The sequence below is a fragment of the Brachyhypopomus gauderio genome, unplaced genomic scaffold, assembly GCF_052324685.1.
Source record: "Brachyhypopomus gauderio isolate BG-103 unplaced genomic scaffold, BGAUD_0.2 sc52, whole genome shotgun sequence".
Taxonomy (NCBI): Eukaryota; Metazoa; Chordata; class Actinopteri; order Gymnotiformes; family Hypopomidae; genus Brachyhypopomus; species Brachyhypopomus gauderio.
The window spans coordinates 1,999,700-2,025,659 of NW_027506877.1; the positions used below are offsets into that span (position 1 = coordinate 1,999,700).

The 25,960-nt window shown below is 39.4% G+C and overlaps 2 protein-coding genes and 2 non-coding genes across 9 annotated transcripts in view; 1 reads left to right on the plus strand and 3 right to left on the minus strand.

Annotated features, from left to right (window-relative positions):
- LOC143488629 (lysine-specific demethylase 6B-like) overlaps positions 1 to 17,044 on the minus strand; it is a 30,201-nt gene extending 13,157 nt beyond the window's left edge. For 2 of the 6 annotated variants that reach the window (XM_076987452.1, XM_076987454.1), the window contains exons 1-6: positions 7,681 to 7,818; positions 6,544 to 6,707; positions 6,035 to 6,222; positions 5,693 to 5,834; positions 5,378 to 5,504; positions 5,022 to 5,192 (exon numbers count right to left, since the gene is read on the minus strand). In XM_076987452.1, the coding sequence (XP_076843567.1) occupies positions 5,022 to 5,192; positions 5,378 to 5,504; positions 5,693 to 5,834; positions 6,035 to 6,050 (456 nt within the window). In that variant the 5' untranslated portion in view covers positions 6,051 to 6,222; positions 6,544 to 6,707; positions 7,681 to 7,818. Of the gene's footprint in view, positions 1 to 5,021; positions 5,193 to 5,377; positions 5,505 to 5,692; positions 5,835 to 6,034; positions 6,223 to 6,543; positions 6,708 to 7,294; positions 7,819 to 9,871; positions 9,922 to 10,386; positions 10,548 to 16,828 lie in introns of those variants that run through there. The other 4 variants (XM_076987456.1, XM_076987453.1, XM_076987455.1 and 1 more) reach the window with 4 other exon arrangements.
- LOC143488670 (U1 spliceosomal RNA) lies at positions 7,386 to 7,549 on the minus strand. The gene has a single exon (XR_013124489.1). It is a non-coding gene; the product is annotated as a U1 spliceosomal RNA (small nuclear RNA).
- LOC143488681 (U2 spliceosomal RNA) lies at positions 8,523 to 8,713 on the minus strand. Its single transcript, XR_013124499.1, has one exon. It is a non-coding gene; the product is annotated as a U2 spliceosomal RNA (small nuclear RNA).
- A 983-nt stretch (positions 17,045 to 18,027) lies between the features above and the next one.
- tm4sf5 (transmembrane 4 L six family member 5) lies at positions 18,028 to 21,951 on the plus strand. The gene is made up of 4 exons (XM_076987372.1): positions 18,028 to 18,814; positions 19,890 to 19,970; positions 20,380 to 20,525; positions 21,066 to 21,951. Exons 1-4 carry the CDS (start codon positions 18,641 to 18,643, stop codon positions 21,286 to 21,288), a joined length of 624 nt encoding a protein of 207 aa, XP_076843487.1. The 5' UTR covers positions 18,028 to 18,640; the 3' UTR covers positions 21,289 to 21,951.
- Positions 21,952 to 25,960: the final 4,009 nt, after the last annotated feature.

Below are 25,960 nucleotides of genomic sequence, written 5' to 3' on the forward strand. Positions count from 1 at the left end.
TGTCAGGTCGAGCGCAGTAACTGCTGTCACGCCATCTGCACTTCGCAACAGCTCGGTCGCGCTATCGACACTGAAAGCTCATTTACGCGCATACACGCGGTATTACGGTAGCGCTTTGGGAAACGACGCAGGAGGAAATCTAGGGGCAGAGATTGAAATGCTATGATTTGATGTTCTGAACCTTAAATAGATATAAAATGCTCATAAATTGCTTTTCAAATATTTTAACTGTAGAAATTATAAGTCAAAGTGTATCATTTGCATGACTCAAGTATTTTACTGTAGCATTTTGGAATAAGAAGTTGTCAAAATCCTGATACATGACGATTCGGTTCCTTATATTCACTTTTTGGAGCTCTATAAAATACACTAGGAAGTGTATTTCAAGAATATGGTGGACTGGTTTGATAATTTGATTTGTGCATCATTCCTGTGATTTGCAAGTGTTTTACTGTAGCATTTTGAGATAACATGAAGGCAAATATATATTGCTTTTTTAATACATATTGATTCATTAATTCTGATCAATCTTCCTCACTACTATCACCGCTTCCACCACAACCATCATAAACACAATTAAATGCACATATTTAAACATAATTCAGAACATTTCCTGCCATAAACATGTCATCATCTTCTTGGTCTTCTGCTACCACTTGTTTAATCTGTGCAGATTTGACAGCGCCATTATTATATTAAAATGGAGCAAACTAATTTAGACAAGACAACATGATGTTTCGAATAAATGCAAAAATATTTGAACCTTTGGTGACCCTGAATAGCTTACACATGGACCAAACCAAACATTAATGTAACATACTGCAATTTGAGATGAATGTTATTTGTCTTTAGTCCATTAGTACCTGAATGTAATGCATCAAATATAAGGAAATTATACAAAGGAAATAAAGAGTACTATATACATATATATTTATAAACATATTAAGAGCTACTTACCATTAAATATAAAAGTAAAGTTTAGAAGTCCCCCCTCCCCCCACAAAAGGAGTTGGGTCTTCCACCTCCTTGAACACACTAAGAGGTGTTAACGACCATGGTTGCCCTAGCAACCTTACCTATATGACCTGACAGGAACACCACTGAACTGAAGAAGTCTTGGGTTGAGTAAAGCTAAAATGTTAAACTACAAACAAGCTTCTACTGTCCACAAAATACCCACAGACAACACATGCAATATATAAAAGTTTTATTTAGTGAAAAGCATCTGAATCTTTAGATTTTAAGATAGTAAAAACATTCTCCAAAACTAAAGATTTTTTTAACAGTTTGGAAATCACCATTTAATACGATTTTGCCATCATGTTATTCCAAAATGCTACAGTAAAAACACTTGCAAATCACAGGAATGATACACTAGGACTTCAAGAATATGGTGGAGTAATTTGATAATTTCATTTGTGTGTTTTATAGAGACCCAAATAGTGAATAAAAGCAACCAAATCGCCATTTAACAGGATTTTGACAACTTCTTATTTGAGTTTGGTATCTTATGACTTAAAATTTCCACAGTAAAAATAACTAAAAAGCAAAATATGAACATATTTAGATAAGTACAGAACATCAATTTATAGCATTTCACTCTCTCTATGGTCGTAAATGAGCTTTCAGTGTAGATAGCGCGAGCGAGCTTTTGCGAACTGCAGATGGAGTGACCGCAGTAGCACAGTAGGGGTGATCATATTCATGCACACTAGTCCTCTTTGAATCTCTTAAAAAACACAGGGCTCAAATATCAAGGCTTAGAGATTGAAAATAAGGTCAGAGTTCCTATACGGCCTCTAAACCACAACATAGCCAACTTAATTCGTCCTAAAAAGTATATTCTCCAAATCCCCGGCCCAATGTAACTTCACATTTCATCACAGAGCCTGACATGACCTCACGATTTACCAGAGCCAACTTTGCACCCTTTGGATTCTGTGATTTCATTTCTTTTCAGCTCGTTAATACTGGTTTGTATTCGCCAAGGGAGCTTGAATTTGGGTAAAATGATTCAGGTCCCTCTCATTATTCCAACATCTAAAATTATCTAAATGTGTTTGTAAATATCTAGTGATAAGCTGCAGTGTTATTAATAACTGCTGTTATTAACTGCTAACTGATGTGTGGGCTAGGTTTGGTTTGTAAACTCAGCAAGGCGCTGGTGTTTCTGTGGTTCCTCTAAAGAAAAAAAAAAAAGTTATACCTGATTTGAGTTGATAAATGGTTTAAAAATAATCACTTTTATTATGGTTACTAGAAGGAAAGGACAACTCCATAGAGTTAATTTAATAGATCAGCTACAGGTCCATGTTTATCAAAAGCATTTAATATTAATGGTCATAGTCACACAAATTCACAAAGTATTTAAGACATGGCTGGCTCAGTTTGCTTACTGTGTGAACTCGCTAAAACAGTGCAGATTTTAAATAAATGACCACGAAAAGAAGAAATGATATATTGCAACAGGAAAAATAGATTTTTCTTTAGAAATGAAAGAGTAGTTCAAAGAGAACTCGGCACCTTCTATATCATAATTGTAACCAACATTTTCATAATATATGAAATCATTGATTTCTGAAGACTAGAAATGAAAAGGAAATGACTATCAATCGAATGGGTAATTCGATTCACACTTAACCTCATTCCAGTAAAATGTCAATATTTACAGTTTGATGTGAATAATAGTAAAAAGTAAAATAAAAAAAAAAACCTTCTCAATTTTTGGTTTGTGACAACCAACTGCAGATAAATTCTGTATAACCAAAACTATGCCTCGGTTGGCATTGTAACTGTATTCTCACATAAATGATGTTTAAAACAAATTCAAGCACCACTAAATGTGTAGATTCTTTAAAAAAACAGCTCTGAATGCCCCCGCCCCCCACAAGACCAGGTAAAGGTCAGGGCGAATGGGGTCACGACCTGCAGCGATGAGAAGCCTTTGCATTTCATTTTGCTGCTATTTTCAGTTACAAAAGTGGCTTTTTGCTCTCCTATACAAAATATGTCTCTTAGACAAACTGCGTCTGCTCTGCATTCTACAATCTACAGAAAAGTGGAGCTATATAGTTTATGGGACAAATTTATCTTTAATCTCCTTAAAAAACAAAACCATACAGAGCAATAAGAATATTAGAAACCATAGACATCTCTGATAACCCTAAAAAAAGACAAAGGAGAATAATTTGTGATAATTTGGCAGCAGTGCTACAGGAAGCAGTATTAGAATGGAAACTGGATAGACAAAATATAACCATACCTGTGACCACAGATAATGCCAAAAACATTGTCAATGCCTCAAATGCAGCTGGATTGTCACCACATATAGGGTGTTTTGCACACACAGTAAACCTGGTATCCCAAAAGGGGTTGGGAGTAAACCAGATTTCTCGTCTTTTGGGCAAAGTCAGGAGAGTGGTCACCTTTCATAAGAGCACGACTGCAGCAGCTGTCTTAAAGGCCAAACAAGAGATGCTCCAGCTTCCTCCTCACAAGCTGATTAAAGATGATGACACTACAAGGTGGAACTCTAGCTATGACATGCTTACACGCTACTTGGAGCAACAAGCTGCTGTTTATTCTGCACCGACAGAAAAAGATGTTAAAATGAATGCCAAAGATCTCATCACACTCTCTGATCAAGATGTGACTGTTCTGGAGGACATGGTTGAGGTTCTGAAGCCCATGAAAACAATCACAACTCTACTGAACTCAGAACAGCAGCCCACTGTGTCTATGATCCTGCTCAATTCTCTCAGCAATGAAACACAGTGGCACAGATTCACAGATTATGAAGGATGTTAAATCGGCTATAGCAACCAACATTGGAGGGAGGTATTCAAATCCCAGTCTTCAACAGTTCCTGAATGAGAGCACTGCCTTGGACCCTCTGTTCAAGTCTTTACCCCATCTGGATGACCCCTCTCGGAAAGAGATATTCAACAGTCTGTCTGAGAAAATCCTACAAAAGCATCCCACACAGGTGTGTGACCAATTGAAATTCATATGATGAAATGCCAACTATTAATAGTGATGCAAATTTAACTTATACTTGAAATACTGATACATTTATAAATGTATATTCTTTTTTAAACTCGGGCCCCAGGACAAGGGACCAGCCAAAACCCTGCAGAGGACCCAGAAACTGCAGTATCCAGTGAAGGCAGCCCCCCAGCAAAGAGAACCACACTCAGTGAACTGTTTGGTGACTTTTATAGTACAGCCCCCACTACACCAACAACAACAAAATTATGGTCTGATGTTGTCAAGGCCATAAAAAATGACAGTTGTCATTCTCAGGGACTGAAAAAGTCTTAGGATAGAGTTTAGTTTAAGGCTCTATTTGTTCTCTTATTTTGTACATGTTCCTGTAATTGTTTTATTATTTGTTTTGTTATGTTGCACATTGCTGTTTTATTAATACATTTATCTTTTATCAATTATTTAAATTTAACCATTAGTGCCTAATGTGGTGTATTACAGATCACTTGTATCACTTATATCAAACCCAACTTTTGAAATAAGATATTGTAAATTTAGACTTATCCAAAACTGGTGTAGGCCTCTGCTGTAAAAAAAAAAAAAAAAAAAAAAAAAGAAAACCGAGGATCGAATCAAAGACCCTAAAATCGGAAATGAAATCGAATCGAGGATTTAGAGAATCATGACACCCCTAGTACCCCAAAGAAACGGAATGATCCAAAAGTAAGAAAATGGAGGAGGAAAAAAAACAGATGCCATGTTTAACTGCCAATACTATGACAGCACAAACTGCCTTTCATTGTAAGTCTCTCAGGGCCAATCAGAGGTCGGTATGTTGGGTTGCTGGGAGTAAACTGGGAGTCTTTTTTTTTTTTTTTTTTTTTTTAAATATGCCGTGTCTCAATTATGTAATACATCTTACGCATCTCAAACAGAGTGTGAGCATTATGTGTGACTGTACATATGATGAGACTCCTAAGAGTGAATGCAAGACTGCCTGAATGTGTGTGTGTGTGTATTCACATGCGTGTCCTCACCAAGCTGAAGGAGTCATAGATGTACATCAGTTCCTCTACGCGGTATTGTTCTAGCACCACTATGTTAGAGAAGTTGGGGCTGCGCTCTCTGGCACAGTCCTCACAGTGCACCACGTACATCTTTTTGCTTCCGTTCTCACTCGTCACAAACAGCAGGTTGAAGACCTCCACCTTCACAATGGGGAAACATGCAGAAACAAGACCATATGCCTGCAATATACGTTTGCCAAGTCAAATGGACATTTTCACAGGACTGTTGTGAAGGTTCTGCATGAGCTTGGATGAAGTGGCTTGGACAGACCAGGCCAGGCAGTGAGGGATGTAACGTGATGAGCAGGGTTCTCTGGAGCACTCACATCACACTCATTACAATAGTATGCTGGCTCATCTTTCACTCTGCTCTGGTAGGAGATCTTCTTCCCTTCTGCCACAAGTTGGTCTCGCAGAATCTGAATGTGTTTAATAGACTGCAGGAGACAATGCCTGAGTGCAAGACAAGAGAGAGAAGGCAGTTAACATTTACACTACAGTACACTTCTGCTAAAATACTTCAAACGCCAACACTGAACATATTTGTGGAAGGCAAGGACTCTATTTGAATGTGTACAGTCTTTATATAGCAATAACAGCGCCTCTGTGCTCCTGGCATTACCTCAGGTAGTTGTACTCACTTAATCATCTTGTAAGCGGTGGGGTCAGAAATTTTGACTGTGCGAGCCATGTTCCAGGACACGTGGATCATCGGAACGATGGACTTCACTTTCTTCACCTCATTCCATTCAAACCTTTCCAGAGCCAACTGGTACTGGTATGCTGAAAACACATCATAAATACAAAACACTGCAGAAAAACCAGCATTTCAATATGGATTGAATTCAGACAGTATTGAAGCTAGATTCGTCCTCATTTAATACCGTGTGTATACTGGATATGGCTGTGTCAGTGTGAACTTCTTATGGACAGAATCCCCCACCCCTCCCCATTAAGCATTTTGCCACTTGGCAGGTAATTACCATTAAGCGGTCCCATATTCCATGCAATATTATTGCACTAGCCCACAGCCTGCACCAAGTGCACTGTGCCTGCATTGATCCACACCAAGTCTCCAGGGCTCTGGATGAAGCGGTACACTGGGATATTGGAGCAGTACAGATCCTCCAACACAGGCCACCATGAGACAGTTAGGTAGTCCTCCCCATGCCTGGATGAGATCAGGAAGGTATGGTTCAACGGGCTTGTTTCAACTGGTGCAAACCTCAAACACCCGACAATCTACGCACATTTTATACCAAATATATATTTTTTGCCTTAAATATGAAAGCCCATGTACAGACTTACAGAATACCTAAAATCAAAAAAATCTTCTGAAATGTTCATCTTAAATCATCCAAGACTGAAAGCGGTAAATGCAGTTTAACCTTACACCGATTTAATCACAAAAATCTCTGATGGCCTGCCAGAGTAACACATTTAGGCAGATTCCATATTAATACAACCATAATAGTGATTTAGTGAGGGTTACACTGAGGGTGCAGATCTGGTGTGCGACTGCCTGGGACCTTCATGTAGAGCTGCACACTGTTCATGCCCAGGATGGTATGGCCTACGTGACTCAGCATATTGCCACTAGAGGACACACGCATGAATGCTGGCAACTTCTGTAGCTCCTGGAGCTGAGGTTTCCACCTGCACACACAAAGCCAAGAGTTGACAAACATATTACAAAATCACTTTATTGTCTACATATGGTAATTAAGATACCAAGTTGTGTCGTTTCAAACATAATCCTATTTTTGATGCAAGATAAAGTCTTTACAAAATAAAAGCACAGGGGATGTACAACAGTCTTAATGCATCTGGCACAAAATCAGAGGGCAGCAAGACAATCATATGGAAGCTTCTAGAAAAACTGTTAACTTTTGGGATCAGAGAGGTCAATGTTGGTGCCAAATTTGATAATTTTCCCGGCAGGTTTCTGCTCTGAGCTAGTAATGGAGGCATACAGAGGGGTATTAAATTAAACAATTACAATTAGTGAGGTAATCTAATAATTTATGTTGTCATACTGCATGTGATATTTTTGTATATAATATTATTCCCTGTCATATTTGATTTGTGCTAGATGGCGCTGCTGTGGCATCCACATTCTGTACTCTAATTATAAACTTGAAATATTTCAACTGTTTTACATTTTGCACACTATTGCATTTGATAGTTATGTACAAAATGTGGCATGCAAATGTATGGGGATACGAATGAATTTTAATGAATACCTTCCTTAAATCTCAAGTCATTGAAATCCCACATGTTGTCGACACACTCAAGCAACAAACAAGGACAGTTCTACTTTTAACCAGAGTAAATCAGGGGAGAGCGCGAACGCAGTCCCCCACTACCAGAAATTATGCAGTCGAGATTCCCACATTTGGGGAATTCGCAGGGGTCAGCACAACCGGAGTGCAATGGCTGAGCCTCGCCCTGGGTGAACCACCTTCTTGATCATGGTATCTCCCCTGCCAGGTAAGTATGAGTTCCTAGTCTACACAGGGACCAGATCAACAAAAGCCACGCTATTCACTGGAAGGGCAAGTTCTCCTGTCATTAAACAACTCAACACAGTCGAAAATAAAAGTGAACAAAAACATATATAACCACATACTGCTTTAACACGTCTGTTATTTCGTTGTTTTTTTCTTCGCTTAGGAGTCCGAATTTTGGAGTCGAGTCTACAGAAATGCAGCGTAGACCATTAAATCTTCCGATTGGACCAGAGTCTACGGTCGACCGGGACTCTGACTGTAGACTACCAATCACATCGCACGGATTCACTGTAGACTACCAATCACATCGCACGGATTCGAATATTCATCACGACACGGAGGGCGGGCTGAGGCGACTGTAAACAAAACCGAGAAGACGTTTCCCATGATGCACTGCTCCGGAATATGCATTAGCCCATAGGACGTTTGAGACGTTATTAATGGTTTGATGTACAGCAAAATCTTAAGGGAGCCAAATTCACAACGATCCAATGTGACAGAGTGACGTATTACTAAATGGTGTGGAGAAATGAAGCTTTCAAAGGCTTTTCATGGTGCTTGAATATCGAGAGCAAATGGACCAAGCACTTCCGGAACAGAACGCGCGCTGCCCTTTGCTTTTGGTTAGTGAATTGACGCGCTCAACTCCTCCCGCTTTACCCTCAGTGGCCAGAAGACAAGTGAGAATAAGAGCGATAGATAGATAGATGGATGGATAGATAGATAGACCTTGATTAATCCCAGAGGGAAAGTCAGTTATTATCTGGAGGTAACAGAAATACAGGGAAAGTGGATGCAGTCGCCGAGAGAAATTCCTAATTGGAGCGACTATTTTAATAACATTTAAAGGATGTGATATACTGCACCGTTGACACAGAAAACGACACGGAACTTAACCTAAAATAAAGGTTATAAAAGCGTCATTAAGAAGATTGATAACTTTTCTTTACAGAATAAAGGGGGGAAGTGCACCGTTCCCGGAGGTACTGCAATACCAGGTCGATGCGTGGAGTGGACGGAGCAAGCCCCTATTCCATCTCCCTGTTCCAAAAATCAATTTAATATATGGTCCCCGGGTAGGGGACGTATCAGATATTAAACTGATAAGAACAGATACTACACTTGATCTTAGCCAAAAGGCCGAGAAGCGATACCAGTCGGCCGCCGAACAGAGGGTAGCCGTTCAAAGCATCGAGAATCCCCACTACGGTTCTACAACGCAACACGGTTTTCGCATGAAAACGGAAGGACTCTAAACAAAGATCAAGTTACAGTCATGAGTTCATCGAGAAAGGTTGTGATACACGCAGTGCAGGGGTGTGAAAAGTCAAGGGTTCAGAAATGTTAATAACGTTGCTGGTCGACCAATCGGAATACAAGTAGTTTATAGCAATTCTTGAGTAGTACATCTCCTTAATTTCTTAGACACAAAACTGTTCTGACTTAAAAACGTAAACGACCATTACAACAGAAACGTCAGTCTATTCTTTGTTCAAATAAAAAATGGCAGTTGCGTCAAAGACTTAAGTGCACTGGACGACAGCGGGTGAAAAGTGAAGCCACCATTTGCAATTGTCTGACGCCCTCTAGTGGCTGGTTGAAGTATCACCATTAACCCCGCCTCTTGGATGAAGAGCTCAGGGCGCTCGTTTCAAATTACACACGTCTCCCTCGCTCTCACATGTATATTAGGGGTGCGATCGTGTTTTCACTTCTATAAGCTCTTCTCTCGTTACATTTCCAAAAAGCTACACTAACCAGCTTAAAATTCACAAACTGTAAAGCAAGATGAATAAAATAAAACACACGATATCGTAACTGCGTTGTATATTCCGCCTAACGTCTGCTCGGCTTGACCAACGCCCAGAGCTGTTCCGCCACTACACGTCTCGTCCGCTTGAAAATGATGCAAAACCACGCTGTTATCAACTAGAATAAATCATGGCAAGTCAATAAAGAGTTTAAATGATAATCATCATTCGTCTGCAGGCGAACCCTCCTCTGATGGACCTTTTAAGCACGACTAATTTTCACGCACTACTTTTCTGTCTAGTTGTTTCCAAGCCGTTTACCGACCCTCAACAGGGGATTTGCGCTTGCATAATTAACCTGGAGTTTGTCACCACAAGTGCACCTCGACTCGAACACTGTTCTACATTTTGATCACATCTGAACTTTTAATGAAAACGAGGCCTGTTGCTGATAAACAGAACCACCGTAGCACACCAAGATCCGTTAGCCGAAGTCGCGCAACACTAGTAGCTAGAAAACCTTGTTTACTTTAAACTTCACAAATCCACAAATACTTACAGACTCGCCGAGTCCGTCTTTGGTAGCGTCACACAAAGCTGCAAGTGCCCCTTGCGTAGGAAATAAATAAAAGCAAAGATTTCCTTCACAACGCAGAAAGATGTGAACGTCTTCACGACATGACCACACAACTAAAATTGTGTGTTATTTTTAAACGCTATTTACGTGTAGCCTAAAACTAAATGTGATATTTCACATCGCCATGATCCAAACACACAGGAGCGCGCGAGCACCATTTTGGACAACAGCACACCCTACAGCCTCGCGCGACTAAGCAGACACGACGGTGCGAGTAAAATATCAAAGTGCTGTTGTGCGATTAACTACACAAAATAACCTTCATTCATCAAGAATTCGGAAGAGGTTTCATGTGCACAAATGAAAAGCTAATATAGTTAGCAAACTGGTTAACGTTACTGGGTGGCTGTGTTAGCTACGAACAAATGAGTCCTCTCTAGCCATCTTAACAGTTTTCCAGATAAGCGTTATAATAAAATACGAATATTTGAACATACCTGTCGATATAAAACCAGAATATCCCTCTGCTATCCTCTTCAGGTAAATTTCCTTCACAACGCAGACGGTTGTGAGCGTCTTCACGACGTGGCCACAGAACCTCCAGACCTGCAGACGCTGCTGCGCGTTGAGGGCGAGTCACTGCTGTCTGTGAACAGGAAGCGCTCATCTTGTTACAAAGAACATGGCTGAAACTCCGGCGAGGTCTTCCACACAACTGAGAAAAATGGTTCATTTGGGACAAGAGTTGGTCACTCTGGGTTTTGTAACTTTGCAGGCCGTCTATATACACAAGGTGCAAAACACATTAAAAGAAAGGGAAAACCAAAATGGGCCAATAAGTCCTTTTTAAAACATGTCTTGTATGCCTTTTACTAGCGACGTCATTCAACGTAAAATGACTCGCGTTGGTATACATAGACCTTTATCCGTTAACGTTCATTTATATAACGCAGATAATTAAATCTTTGCATTTATTTCATCACGACGTTTATTTGGAAAACTGAATACTGCTATGCCTACTTTGTTCTTAACACAGCCACTAAGTAACATTTGCAGACAAGACATGCAATGGAATGTGAACGGTTATTTGCAAAATATATTAGAAACGATGTAACAATGTTACTTGCACGTAGCCTAAACCGTATGTTTAAAAATCTTATATTTCATATTCCTACCAGTGTATGATCAGAGAACACACTCGTGCACAGTCATTCTAAGCGGACACGAGCACACGCGGGGGCGAGTAATGTGACGCGGACTGAGTGACATCGTGAACGTTTATTTGAATACAGAGAAAACAAAAAACATCTTAAATATCAAAGTGCTGCTGTGCGATTAACTACACAAAACAGCATATATTCAGCAAGAATTCGGAAGAGGTTTTATCTGCACAAATGAATAGTAGCTAATATAGTTCAAATATTTAGCAAACTGGTTATTGTTACTGGGTGGCTGCGTTAGGTACGGACAAGTTAGGCCTAGCTAGCCTTACAATTTTCAAAATAAACGTTGTGATAAAATACGAATATTTAAGCAAATATGTCGATATACAATCATAATATTCATGGCCATCCTTTTCACGTTAATCTCCACCAATAAATCCTGCCTTGTTGTATGAGCCTTTACTTTGTGTATTTCACCGGCGTCGTACAAATCAAGTCAGACAGTCTGTGTATACTAGTGGGATATTGAAAAACAAAGAAAACAATATGATCGTGTTTTTGACTCTACTCAAGTCCGCCAGACTGACACACTGAGCTCTAACTTCAGGGGGGTGTTCCAAGAAGCGGGTTAAGCGAGAAAACCCGGGTAAGTTAACTCAGAGTTCACGGAAACTCGAGGTTTTCCGTTCCAGAAACCGAGCTTAGAGAGAACCGGAGTCAGTTACTATAGCAACTTGTGCTCTGAAGCTAACCTGCTCGCTGGCAGGTTAACTTGGACCTGACCCAGAGTTACAAACACGTCATCATGACGTGTCCTTTCCTCGAAGATCATGTGGATATTGAAACTCAGTTTATTCGCTGAGTTCTTCGTCGGGAACTCCTTATAAAATTATCATTATACTATCATTTTCGGATTATTTTTTAATGAACGTTATCGTTTTTCAGCACAATCCAATACTTACATCAATAAAATTATTAAGCGTCACATTTCAAATATTACACGTCGCGGATCAGCCCTAAATTCTCTCCAGATTGTTATACATCGCTCTTCGTTTTTTGCTTGTGGAAGTTTTTTTTATAGTGTAGAAGATGCGGGATCTGTCAGCAAAGCTACTGTATGTCGGTCTGTCCAAAAACTATGTCTGGCATTAAATTGACTAGTGCCCATTTTTGTGGTGTTTCCTGGGCATAAGCCAGTTATGGACATCAAAGAGGAATTCCACAGCATCGTTTGTCTTTAATTCACACGGACAATAAAGAAATTAAGCAAAGGAGAAGCAGTATATAACAAACTTAATCCCATTTACATTTTAAGGATTTCCTAGAGTGGTTGGCTGCATTGATGGAACCTACATATGCTACCTATTCCAGCACCATTAGAACATGAAGGCGATTACATAAACAGAAAATCCATCCATAGCATTAATGTACAGGTACTAACCTTTATAATACTTAATGAATAATGTACTTATCTTTAATGGTAACAAAACTAACATAGCTACTGCCACCAGCCACTTTCCCTCAAACTGGACATATATAGACTTACCTCCCCCTGACTATCTCAGATTTGCCACCAGTCCAGAGACCAGTCCACCAGCCCTTTGGCACCATGCACTTTATCCCTGTCCCATTTACCTACCTCACACACACTGTACATACTGTACTTATATATTTATATTTCATACCTTATACTGTTATCTATTTTACATTTTTTTACCTTGCTTATTTAATGTCTATTGCCTGGCTTGCACCATGACCGTCTTGCACTATGTTGTCCTGCACTATGTTGTATGTAATTGCTGCTGTGATATTTTGTAGTATGTAATTGCACTGAGGCCTAGCCTAAAAGTGTTTCATTGTGCTGTACAACCCTGTTTCAGCATAATGATAATAAAGTTGAATTGAATTGAACTGACCGTTCTCCCCATCAAGATCATATGTGATGCTTCCCACCTCATCACAAATGTTGAAGCCAGATGGCCAGGATCCGTGTATGATTCCACACTGTACAACAAATCTGAATAGAGTAGGCCTGAGGTAGTGCAGTGTAATAGTTAAATCAGTGTAATGCAGTGTAATAGTTAAATCATTGAAACCCTAGTGTGATATAGGACACTATGACGGCCTCCTTCATGGAGACAGAGGGTATCCCTGCCTGTCCTATAGGCCTACCTTATGACTCCCTATTCAGATCCTGCACCTGGACCACAGTCCCGCTACAATCAGGCCCACAGCAAAACCAGGGCAAGAATTTAAATGACCCTAGGAATCCTCGAGGCCAGGTTACAGTGCCTGAAGGGGCTCAGAGTAACCCCTGATAGGGTGTGCCACATAATAATGGCATATGTGGTATTACACAACATTGCAACCATCCAGGAAGAGCGACAGCCTACCATCTTTGACATGCCCACAGAGGAACCTTACATGCATGTGGGTGACAACAGAGATGGTGGAGTTGTCAGAGACTCCATCTGCAATCACTGCTTTCCACATTAAATCATGCACCACCACCCACCCTGTAACCTTTTTAATATACATTACAGTCAAATTCGCTGTTATGTTTCATTATTTCATTTTTCTTGTAAATAAATATATTTTAGAATATATTTTAAGAATAAGATATAGTTATATACAGCCATACCACTTTGTACTATATTCTTATACTTCATTTTTATCTGATGCCATGTGTGTTTCACACCACTCAGATTAGACCTGGAATCAGTAAGTGTTCAATTAAAAAATATTTAAAAACTCAATACAGTATTATAAAGGTGGAGAAAATAATAATATAATCGCACCCTTCTGCTAAATATAAAAATATAATTTTCACTCACGCATTAACTCTGTTGGCAATTCTTTGACATGCTGACTGCCTTTCTCTAGCAGCTACCGCAGTATTACATTTACGTTTAATAATATGTAAATATTCTGCATACGCAGTCTTTAATACTCCTAAGCTACAGTGGTGTGAAATACGATGCTCGGCTGATTTTCGCGTTTAAGTCCATGATAAATCCTATTTATCTGCGTTCCATTAAGAATGCCTTTTATAGTTACGCGTGAACGCGCTTCTGTCTGGGTCAACCTACTCAGAGTTGAGCGACCCCGATTACTTTAACTCCGATCAGCCGTTTTGGAACCGAAAACTCTGAGTATGTCAGATCGGGGTAAGACAACTCAGAGTTCAGGGTTAAGTTTAGAGTTTGTTAACCCCGCTTTCTGGAATACCCCCCTGGTCTGTGTTGAAGGACACAGCAATTTAGGCCAATTTAATGTACAAAAGGAACCTGTGAAGTATTTACCCAATTTACATTTTGGGAGTACACAGCAGTCGCTACGTGGTCTAGATACCCAGTCCTGTGCTGAGTCATGATCAAGGACAAAGCATTTCATTTGCATTTGAATGAAACCTGTAGCCAGTTTGGAATGGGTACTCTGAGAGATTTCAAGTCAAGAATATTTCCTCCTATTTCAAGTCCGTGTTTCTCCTGGGTGAAAAATGGCCCACACCCAAAATTGGTAAATATTATTGTTGCAATGGTCCTAACAACAAATAATTCGTCAGAAAATTTGCTAGAACCTTAATACAAGCATTCATGAGACCTCTGTGTGGAGAGGAAGGAGAACTGGTAACAGAGGAAATTCACTTCTGTATACAGACATAAAAATCACAAAAGCATTTTAATATTTCATATGAAATTTAAACTACTAATCATGAACGTGTTCAAAGCTATCCAATATGTTCGGGGCATTTTAATTAAGGGAGTAGCTATTATTTGTTTTTAGCTATTATTTCAGCCACACCTGATCTAGTCCATCATAATCTACAGCAGAGTGGATATACAGGCAGCGCTGTCCAGAGGGAGACAAATGAAAATTTGCTCCAAAAAAATTGAAATATGACACAGTCCCTGTCCAAAAGAGTTGATCTTATAAAAGCAGATTTTCTAAACTTTACAAAGTCCTATAGGTACAACAAATCCTTATTCCACCATCAGCTATTAAGAGAACAGGTCAAGCCTTTGTGATGTTCATGTTGCCAGAAAGTTATCAGAAAGAAAAGATGTGTAAGACCTAAAGCTTCTCCAAGCAGAGATGACAACCTGCTGAAATGTAGTTCTCAAAACTCCTTCAAAAACTGTAAGCAGAATTCAAGACCTCAGAAAAGACTTTTTCCAAGAACAATAACCAGAAGGTTATGTTCTGCAGGTTTTGTGTTTAGAAGATGTGTTTAAAAGCCCAAATAAATATCTGGGAAATAATAAAGGTCTACTTTTGAACACTATATAAAACTGTCTGCTTGCATGCTCAATTACTGTTGAAGGAACCACACACTTGTATCAGAATGGAAAATGTCAATTTTAACCCTCTTTTAGAAAGCAAAAGAGAAGAGAGTGACAAGTAATATTACGAGTGACAAATTCATAAACGACACTGTAACAATATGGTGAGATTCCGTTTAAGAAGAAAAATAAATCACACTTCCCATGATGCGCCGATTCTGAATATGCAGTGCGTCTTGTTAACGTTTGCTAAATTCACTTGTGAAGTCGTTTATTGATAAGCTACATTAAGGAGACAACTGTAGCATTAATCTGCTTTTCATATAGGAAAACAGATTCGACATGCCTGACAATAAGAATCAACTAGCCGACTGAGACGCGTTTCTCAAGCTGTGAAGGCGTTTCGCATTAAAAAAACACACCTAAATGAGACTGCAGCGATGAGAGAGAGAGAGAGAGAGACATTGCTGTAATGCTTTGGCAACACTGTACCCTATACAGTCATGCTAATAAAGCTATATTGAATTGAGAGAGAGAGAGAGAGAGACTGAGACTGACCGAGGAGCAGACAGATAAGGGAGTGAATTGAATGTCAAAGTGTTCTGACCGAGGGTCACAGACAGTAAACCACAAATTCCCTTACAGTAACTATGATGTCTCAAACTGCATTATCTTAGCGCTATCGCAAAACCAACAAAATCATATTTTGTTGATTGCCAAGCTCCATATTATTCCAGTATAAGTGCCAGCCTCATGGAAAAAGCTTCTCAACGTGCTAAAGTTAAACGGATATCCGTATTTCTCTGATAATATATTCTCATGACTCTCCTCAAAACAGCGGACTACACGGCTAACTAGTTTTAGTCTTTGAGTCTCACAAAGTTTTAATCACACGCTACAGGAGCCATCATCTACACACAAAGTGGCTACAGAGTACCAAAATAGTTATACATGCTATACTTTGGTTTAACAAATTATATAACATGTATAATAAAGATTAAAAGGCCGAAATGGAGCACAGCTTCTCAGATAGAAAACGACCAGGTTATTTTAACTGAGTGGCATTTTACTAACAGACCGCCATATTAGATGAAAATACAAAATAGTTTTTAACAGCCATCGGCCTGTGGCCTAACTAAAGCACTAAAATGTTACATTAATCACGCACATATCGGTCGACGTTACAGGTACAAACAATTTCCATACTGCGAATTCAACAAGGCTTTTAAACAGTCAAATCACAACAAAATATATTGCTTTATCACGACAGAAATAAAATAATTCTAAACAATTTGTTCAAAATGGCGAATTTAGGCCTATACCGAAATAACTTTATGTGTGGCACCATGTGAAGGTATTACTGTGAATACACCGTTTGTCAGAATAAAAAATTAAGCATTATAGAAGTTACGCATTTGCACCCACGTTTTTGATAATATTCGACAATTTTACATAAACATTTTAGTCTCTGTTATTTTGCAGTAAGCGCTTACCTCGCTGTCTTCGTCCGTCCCTGCGCTGTTTTAAGCGTAGACCATTCGGTAATGCTGCAAAGTAAATCTGCGGCACTTCACAGGATTTACAGTTCGGTTTTGTATTTGGCAACTTTAGTTTTCACTTAGGTAAAGTTTTCAAAACAAATATCGATCCTTTTGGTACCACGGTCCAGGACAAACTGCAGGCCCTTACTCCTGTCACGTCAAAGATATACGGAGTCTCTCTAAGCACATCACTTCTCAAGACTTTTCCCTCAGATTTGGAAGCATTTCAGCCCCCAAATGAAAAATGTAATGCAGAAAATGGCAGTGTAATCCTACATTTGCATTTAAATGGTCCAGGCATAGCTACATGATAGTTAAAAATTTTTAATTCACATTCAATAATTTTTTCATTTAGATTTGCAATTTGGCATTTGATATTTTGACAGGCCGAGCGCAGTAAGTGTGATATTATTGAGCTGCAGAGGCGCTGTTTCCCCTTTAACGTATTGGATCTTATTAGCATGGACAGGATGAAAAGTGCATTTCAAACGCGGTCATTGAGTGCAAACGTAGCAAATGCATATTAAATGAATAACACTTAATTATAATTTTGACGCGGATGTCGCATTATCACATAAAACATGTTAATTACAATTGGGAAACATAATTTAGTTGAAATTAGGCTACTCAGAAAACAACCGAGTATCTGTAAATTAAATATAAAAAGAAGCCTACTACATTGCAAATGTAAATGAAAGTGAATTTGTAATTTTGAGCCAAAACGTGCATGTATGAATGGAATATTTACATGCAAACTTTGCCATTTTGCATATTACATTACATTATTGCATATCAACCCTGTACAAAACCTTATTAGACATCAACCCATATTGGCGTAGGCCGTATCCAGCCCCACTACCCTAGCCCCACTGACACTGGTAATACTGTTTTATTTACCCACAATGCTGTCCCCACACACCCAATCACTCTGCAACATGTAAAATCCATATTAGCATCCCCTGTCACTAAGGCTATACTGCATCTCATTTGCATCATTAATGCACATTCCGTGTTGCCAGTTACATGTGGATTATATCTACCATGCTACCAAGCATTTCCTTATACAGCAGATCCATACTGGCCACCACAGTGACTGGGCAAGTTCAAACCACAAATCCAGTGTTTGACCACATGTTTGCAGTATTGATGCTGACATGGTATTGATCTAGTACCAAGTTTGAATATATGACGAAAAGCAAACATTAAATATGTGTCAGTGTTTCTGGTGTGTGGGAAGTTGCCAACCAAATGTTTCGCAAACAGAAGTTCTGTGGTCATAAACTGAGCACTGATGACGATAGCTAACACAAACGGTGCATGGCAACAGTTGGGTTATAGTCCTTATCTGCACAACAAGTAAATATTCATATTCAAGTGGGTGGTGAGTATGTACCACTTAGCATTAGGTTTACTGTATCCTTTTTATCACACCCTACCTACACACACACACACACACACACGCAAATGCAGCTATACCTGTACTCGTGTTATCTAACCATAAACGGCCAAGGATCAAAGGACATTGGGAAGTTTCGGAGAGATCCCCGCAGTGTGTTTTTAAGAACAGCACAACTGGTCTTTAGTACTGAGCTCTAATTCACTTTACTGTATGTAGCTGTGCGTTTGGTGTAAGGACGTTTCGTTGGTTTTTGTTTCTTCATCCAGACTTTGTATGTGATCTGTCGGGATCTGTTCATAGGATCACATACAAGAAACTAATCAATCAAGATTGGCGTGAGACAAACGAGGCCTGCATTGTAAAAGATGTGCTGTACGGGGAAGTGTGCCCGTCTGGTGGGCTTGATCCTGCTGCCCTCTGCATTTGCGTGTATGATAGCCAATCTGCTACTCTTCTTCCCCAATGGGAATCATCTGGAGAACGACCAGATCTCTTTACAGGTCTGGCTTATGGGAGGACTCCTTGGCGGAGGACTATTTGTAAGTAATGGTGCACTGTAAAGATCTTTGTCTTTTTCCTCTTTCTTTGTCAGAAACAAAATCAAATTTACCTCAGCTAAACTAGACTGGCATGCTTCTGCAATTTTATACTCTCTTTAATATTCCTTCTATACTCTCATAAACAGTTCAGTAGTATATTTTTGTTTTAAGTTTTATTTTTTTAATAGGCAGAATATGTGTAATTGTTTTATCATAAAGTATCTGTGTTTTTTTTTTTTTTTTTTTTTTAAGATTATGCCAGTTTACAGATCCCCTGAGTCATTCACAATAATATTTTATGGATCTGGACAATCTCATGCAGAAAAAACAATATAAAATGTGATGGGGTTATTTTCAGAATTAATTATACAAAAATATTATGCTATAGAAGTGGCAAGAACATGAACAAAAAATACGATGTCATATTAAGTCATACATATCTGTAACATAATCAAGACAAATGCTAGAATTATATTAGTATAGCCATTTAAGTGACTGGCCTGACAGCTCAGTTTTAAGTTCAATGTTCTAATATAGAATTCAACCTAAAAATGCAGTGTTATTAACATACCTTTGACATTTTAAAATCAGTTCTTATCCAACTGAGGTGAAATACATTTCTAATGAAGAATGTCGTTCCACTTTGGGATGCTGCTGGCAGTAATTCACTAAATTAAAAGTGTGATTTTGCTTGTAAATAAGACAGAGGTTTAAATGACAAGAAAGAGATGAGGAAGGATTTTTTTTATTTTGACTCTCAATAGTGGGTGAAATATTTAATATTTTGAAAATGCCATTCAGTAATACTGGCAGAGGAAACAAATGCATCTTCTCATTGATGCACTTTGGAATGGAAACTGGCCTTGCACTTTGGAATGATAAATGCTCTAAAAGTAAAATTACACAAATACACAATGAGATTAGATAAGAGAGTATAAAGTAGTGATCTGTTATTGTATAAAGACATGTCTATAATGTAATGTGTTTACTAGCACTATCAACAAGGTATTGTAAATGATGTTGTAAAAGTTATTTAATGTTTGTGTTCAATGATAGGTGTCTTTGTTTCCATCAGATGCTGTGTCCAAGCTGTTCAGCTATCAGGGCTGGGGGCAAGGGTTGCTGTGGAACAGGTTGCTGTGGGAACCGTTGCCGTGTGAGTGAACCCACACAAGTGAGATAGGGAAGAAAAAACTAAAATATGCTGAACTCAAAGTAGTTATTGAAAAAATGGGTCAGCACAAAAAAAACTGTAGCCATGAAAGAGGAAACAAAGTATGATAACTGAGGTCAATTAACCCTGTAAATGAATAACATGAAGTAAACTTGCATCTTATTTAATCTACAGGCTAGAAATCTAACTTCTACTTGTGGCTTTCCTTTGCCAAATTACAAGAATTTGAGGAAAGGTTAAGGTTAGGTTTATGTGTAAGTGTAGCAGTAATGAACTATGAATGTATTTTTCAGTGCAACCTCAGGAGCTGTCACAGTAATTGTGTGTGTGTGTGTGTGTGTGTGTGTGTGTGTGTGTGTGTGTGTGTGTGTGTGTGTGTGTGTGTGTGTAGATGCTTAGCTCTGTGTTTTCTTCTGCATTTGGTCTGATTGGGGCCATATACAGTACCAGTGTAGCATCTGCTGCACTGGCTATAGGACCAAAATGTCAAATGGCAGACAAGGAATGGAGGCAACCCTTTGAGGACATGCCCCAAGGGTAATGCACACCTAAACTACATGTTTGAGTGTTCCATTGCTGCAGATATCCTAAAAGTAGGTGAATGAGTACAAGTTTATTGACTGGTAAGCTTATGAAATAAGTGCACATTCTTTTGTGGCCTCTAGGTGGTTCTGTGGATACATCAATGTAACCGTAATTGTACATGCAAGTGTACACTGTATTAGTGTTTATTTACATTTACATTTCCGGCATTTAGCAGATGCTCTTATCCAGAGCGACTTACAAAAGTGCTTTGCATCTGATCACAGATTTATAGACTATGTAACTAAAAGTTATCCTCATTATCACTTTAAAGGGCTTTATTTTTAAAGCAAAGCAAGGTATTAATGAGCACCTCTCTCTCTCTCTCTCTCTCTCTCTCTCTCTCTGTCTTTCTCTCTCTCTCTCTCTCCCTGCTACCCTCTCTTTCCTTGTGCGTGCGTGTGTGTGTGTGTGTGTGTGTGTGTGTGTGTGTGTGTGTGTGTGTGTGTGTGTGTGTGTGTGTGCGCGCGTGCGTGTGCCTTGCTCCGTTTACAGGAACAGCAGCTACTTGGTGAATAAATCTCTGTGGTCACTCTGTGAGTTCCCGCAGAACGTGGTCCTGTGGCACATTGTGCTCTTCTCCATCATCCTGGGCCTGGGCATGCTGCAGGTGGTGCTCCTCGCCATCCAGGTCATTAATGGCTGCCTGGGCTGCTTCTGCGGAGACTGCAGAAAAAGCAAAGACGTAAGAATCACACCTTCGTCATCTTTACAATGATCTATACTGGCTCGGCGGGGATTTGTGGAATGTATGGATTGGTGGGAATCTGTGGCTCATTAATTGATCACTGATAGACTGAAGGGGGAATGTGACATATGAGGAAGAAACATGATGCCATCAAGCTATTAAACTCTGGAGTTATGGCTATACAGCAAGAGACGGAGCAGGTTCTTCAGAAGCTGTGCTAATGCACTTCAGCATTTCAGGTGCACTCTGTGCCTCTCTGGGCTCTGTGCTCTCAGAGCATGTGAACACACTGCGACAGGCAGATTGGCATTAGATACGCTACACACTAGATGTATTATTGGGTTTTCAGACGTCATTAGAAAATGTCTGATTTGGACAAGAATGAGATATTACTTTTTGCAAGTCAACTTATAGGTCCAAGTTCATTTTCCAGATACACTGTGAACACTAATGTCACAATTACTCACGAGTGTTTCCATTGTTTTTCAGGATGATGGCGGATTATGACCAACAGATATTATTAGTGAGCTAGATATAATTAAACATTCCAAATCCAGACATCTTTTAAAAATTTTCCATTTGTGTTCATTCACTGTATGGACAGCAGCAATTTGCTCATCTTCTTATTGTTTTGATCAATGTACTAAATTTATTCTGGTGAATTAAGTTACAAAACACATGCTTTATAGTAGTAACTAGCCTTTAATTTGTCAAGTGATGCATTTTTTATGAATGTATCCTGAAAGTAATCTTAGTATTATAGAAATAGACAAATCATGTGTTTTATAAGTATATGTTCATATACACATTTCTATACATTAAGCAGTTCAATATTATATGACTGATCTATAGTCAAAGCCAATTTTGTGTACTGTGCTATTTATTTATCCCATTGTCATCAATTATTAAACCAGTTACATCAGAAATGCTCATGGATTATTTGTTAATGGTAAGTAAAACCTACAGGGATGTCATGTGTGTTTTATTACAATGTTGTTCTCAAGTGTTCACATAATAAATTACATTCTCATTCCAGTGTGTTCTTCTTCAGTCTTTATTATGGTTTCTGCAGACCAAGACCACAGCATCATTTTAGCCCTGGAAGAATTTCTAATAACAGACATTAACACTGAACTTCGGTGGACACCTCAAGCATGCTGTTTACTGGAATGACTTTGTAGTGCCCTCAGTGTCTCAACTATTTGCCAGTGTGAGCTGAATCCTGTTTGAAAGCAGGGTCAGGCACCCTCGTGGTAGAAGTGACATCCACAGCTGTACAAACATCTTGGCTTGGCCTTTAATAAAGGGGTTTCATCAGGTATTAGGTTAACATCTGAGTAAATGATGCTGCGTCAGCAAAAATGGCAGACTACGCAGGACTCCGTGCAGAGCCTTTGATCATAGGGTATCTCAGGGCTGGGTCTGAATCGGTCAATAACTTAGGTCACCACACTGGAGAAACCCTCATTTTTGTTCTGCTCTCACACTTTCGGGTCCAGGACATGATTCTACATGTCCTGGACCCGAGACATACATTTTATTAAATACATGGGATTTTTGTTTCCTAACTTTGCCCAGTGTTGAATAGCCTGCTGGAATAGCCCTGCTAACTGATAAAGGCAAACATACCTTGCATTTTTTGACTATATGTGGAAAAGACTGCTGCGGTGCTTGTGCCATCATGGACCGAATGAATTGTGGGCTTGTTCCAAATCAGGTGTAGATCCCTTGTTTAACCAAGGGGCCTTACTGAGTCTCTAAGTATTAGATTAGTGTGGCCCATGTGTCAGAAAAAAGGTACAACAGTTTGGTAGCTCTCGTTTGGCGACTGAGTACTGAAAGATAAGGTGAAAGTTCTGAAAAGTTGCAAGCATTTCCCCTGAAATTCCCATAAGCTGTGAAAGCAAATGCCATGCGCAGAAAGAACACGGAGAGACACTGGAGGGAGAGACTGACTACCAGAGAGTAAACATTCACCGCTGCTTGTCATGCAGATCACATGTGTTCACCCACCAACAGGATGAGGGGAACGTGAAGGGGAAAAGACAGAACAGACAAAAGATGGGGGGGGGGGGGGTGGAGAAAACATTTTGCGGGTTAGGTGAAACCCACCAGAACCAGTGACAGTTGGTATGCGCTCAAATGGACTAATTCAGTTTGACCACTCTGCCAATTTCACATGTGCACGCACACACGCACGGACGCACGCACACACACACGCACGCACACACACACTTTGTGCAAAACATACACAAACCACCACAATGGAGTAAGGAACAGAAAAGAAAAGAACATTACTGGAGCAGACCAGTTAGACGACATGGTTCAATGTGATGGAACTCATTGGTCCCTGCTGTTTGCAAACCACATCATTCTCAATATGTAAAAGTGCTGCTCTTGTCATAAACAAAAAAACAACAAAAAAAAATAGAGTTTTCAAACACACCCGAAGCATATTTCTAACGGCTTGTAACGCATTTGGACTGTCACGTCACGTGCTGTCACAATTGGAATGAATCCATGTGGAAGTGCACAAACAAAACTTTCTCCATGGTAAACAAGTCTCTCGGGGGGGTGTGTCTGCCTCAAAACAGACATCACATCACTGGTGGTAGCGGAGCTTTGGCAAGATAGGCATTTAACACAGACATACTTGGAGCACAAATCATACTGACCCTGCAACCCTGAGACAACAGACCAAAAAAAAAGTCTTAACTCTTAGAGATCTTAACTGATCTCTTAGAGAAGTGAGGCAGTGTGAAAGGGGTGCATGAAAAGGGGGAAAACAGGGACAAAGGAGGAAGAAATGGGAGGGGAGGATGTAAGGAGGGAGAAAAACTGGCCTGAGGCAACTTGAGCTAGACTGCGCCAGTAATAGCTTCGCATGTGTATGAATATGGCCACGCTGCTCTGGCTGACAAGAGGGAGTAAACATGTGTTGCATCAGTAAACGGTAATGCAGGAGTGTACATGCCTTATTTTAGCCTTCACATACCAGTGCCAGGTCGCTGTTCTCCTCCTGAAACGGAACCTTTCGTGAATTTCGTGATTTCTTTACCGCCCAATCTTTTGCAGGTGGCAAACGTGGAAAACGGTTGTTTGATTATGTAAAGGACTGTTTTGAAAGATTGATGGTTAACAAAAAACTTAATGTATGAATTATTTGTTTTAATTAATTTATTACACATGATGGTCTTAGATTAACTCACAAGAGCAGCACAAGACCACCATATTTATTGCTATGCACCAATAATGTGTAACCTTAACAGAAGACAGGCTTACGTTACCTTTCTGTTATCTTGTATATTCCGTATGAAATGATAGGAAGTGTGTTAGTTTGAAACTCACTGAAATGTCACAAACCAAGACAAACTCTGTTTATCTCTTTTTTTACACTGATCTGAGATCAGTTATTTCTCTTCACTAAAGGGCAGCTGCTAAGCTCTGTTGCTCTGTACCAAAGGCCCACGGTGCTTGGTTAATCATCCCCCACTCACTTATGTGCGTCGCTGAGAGAGTGTCCCACTTCACAACTCTCCAAAACTCCTTTACCCACATCTCTATCAGGCTCTTCAAAGTTTAAGGAAGACGGCTGGGTGAACGAGGCAGATTAAAAGGGAAGCAGAGGGAGAAAAGATCAGAACAGCAGACACTGACAACAGCAGTTCAGAATGATCTAGGGAGAACTTTTAATCAGTGTGACCATGGCCTTATGGTAACAGTACTGTTAAAGTATATCTACTTACTCTTAATATTGTAGGCATTACTATTATGCACATACTACTTATATAATTTCCACACCTAAAAAGATTTACATGTAATCAGAAGGAAAACTGGAAACTAATTCCAATCAATTTCCTTTTATTTTACAGTGATCTAAGACTAGATTTTGTTCACCAAATTCTAACCATAACCAACATAAATGTGTGCACAGAACAAATCCTATTTTCGAATACTCTGCTCAACAATGCTTTAAATACACGACGGACACACAAAATATATCACATCAATAGAGATTCTGGTATGCAAGCCAGAATGACATGGTCTGCATTCCAGTTTATTTCTACTTTTGGAATCAACTCTATAAATTTCCACTGGAAAATACCCAGTGACAAAGCTTCTGACAGCCTGGGATAACAAGACAATAGGAGTATAGGCTCTTGTTACATAATTACATATAACCAATCAAATCTCAGTGAATGAGTCCAACTATAGGAATATAGCACTCTTACTTATGTCCATGAGACCCACTCACTTCATGTGAAGGTGGTTCTAGGTAGAAAAAAACTAAATCCTTTAGCTTTCCTTTAGCATAATTCATTTAGCTAGGCACTGTAGCAGCGATGCTGATATGCTTCCCAGAAAACAAAAATAACCACGTTTACTCTAAAAGATACAGTAACAAAAGACAGACAATGGGCATCAGTGATCCCAAGTCACCGTCATCTTACACAGGGCAAGACACTGAACCAGTTCAGATACGCAGCTTTGATCGGGTCCCTACAGTAATGCAGAGTATACTGGGAAAATGTAAAAAAAAATAATTGTTGAGTGCTTATCATTGGTGTAAAATCAAAATAATGTATGATGCTTGTGATAAAAACTCAGTCCGTTCATACTAAAAATAAAATATACACTCCTGTTACTATGATAGTATGATTACCTTGCACAGACCTAAAAGAGCAAGCAACAGTTACACTAA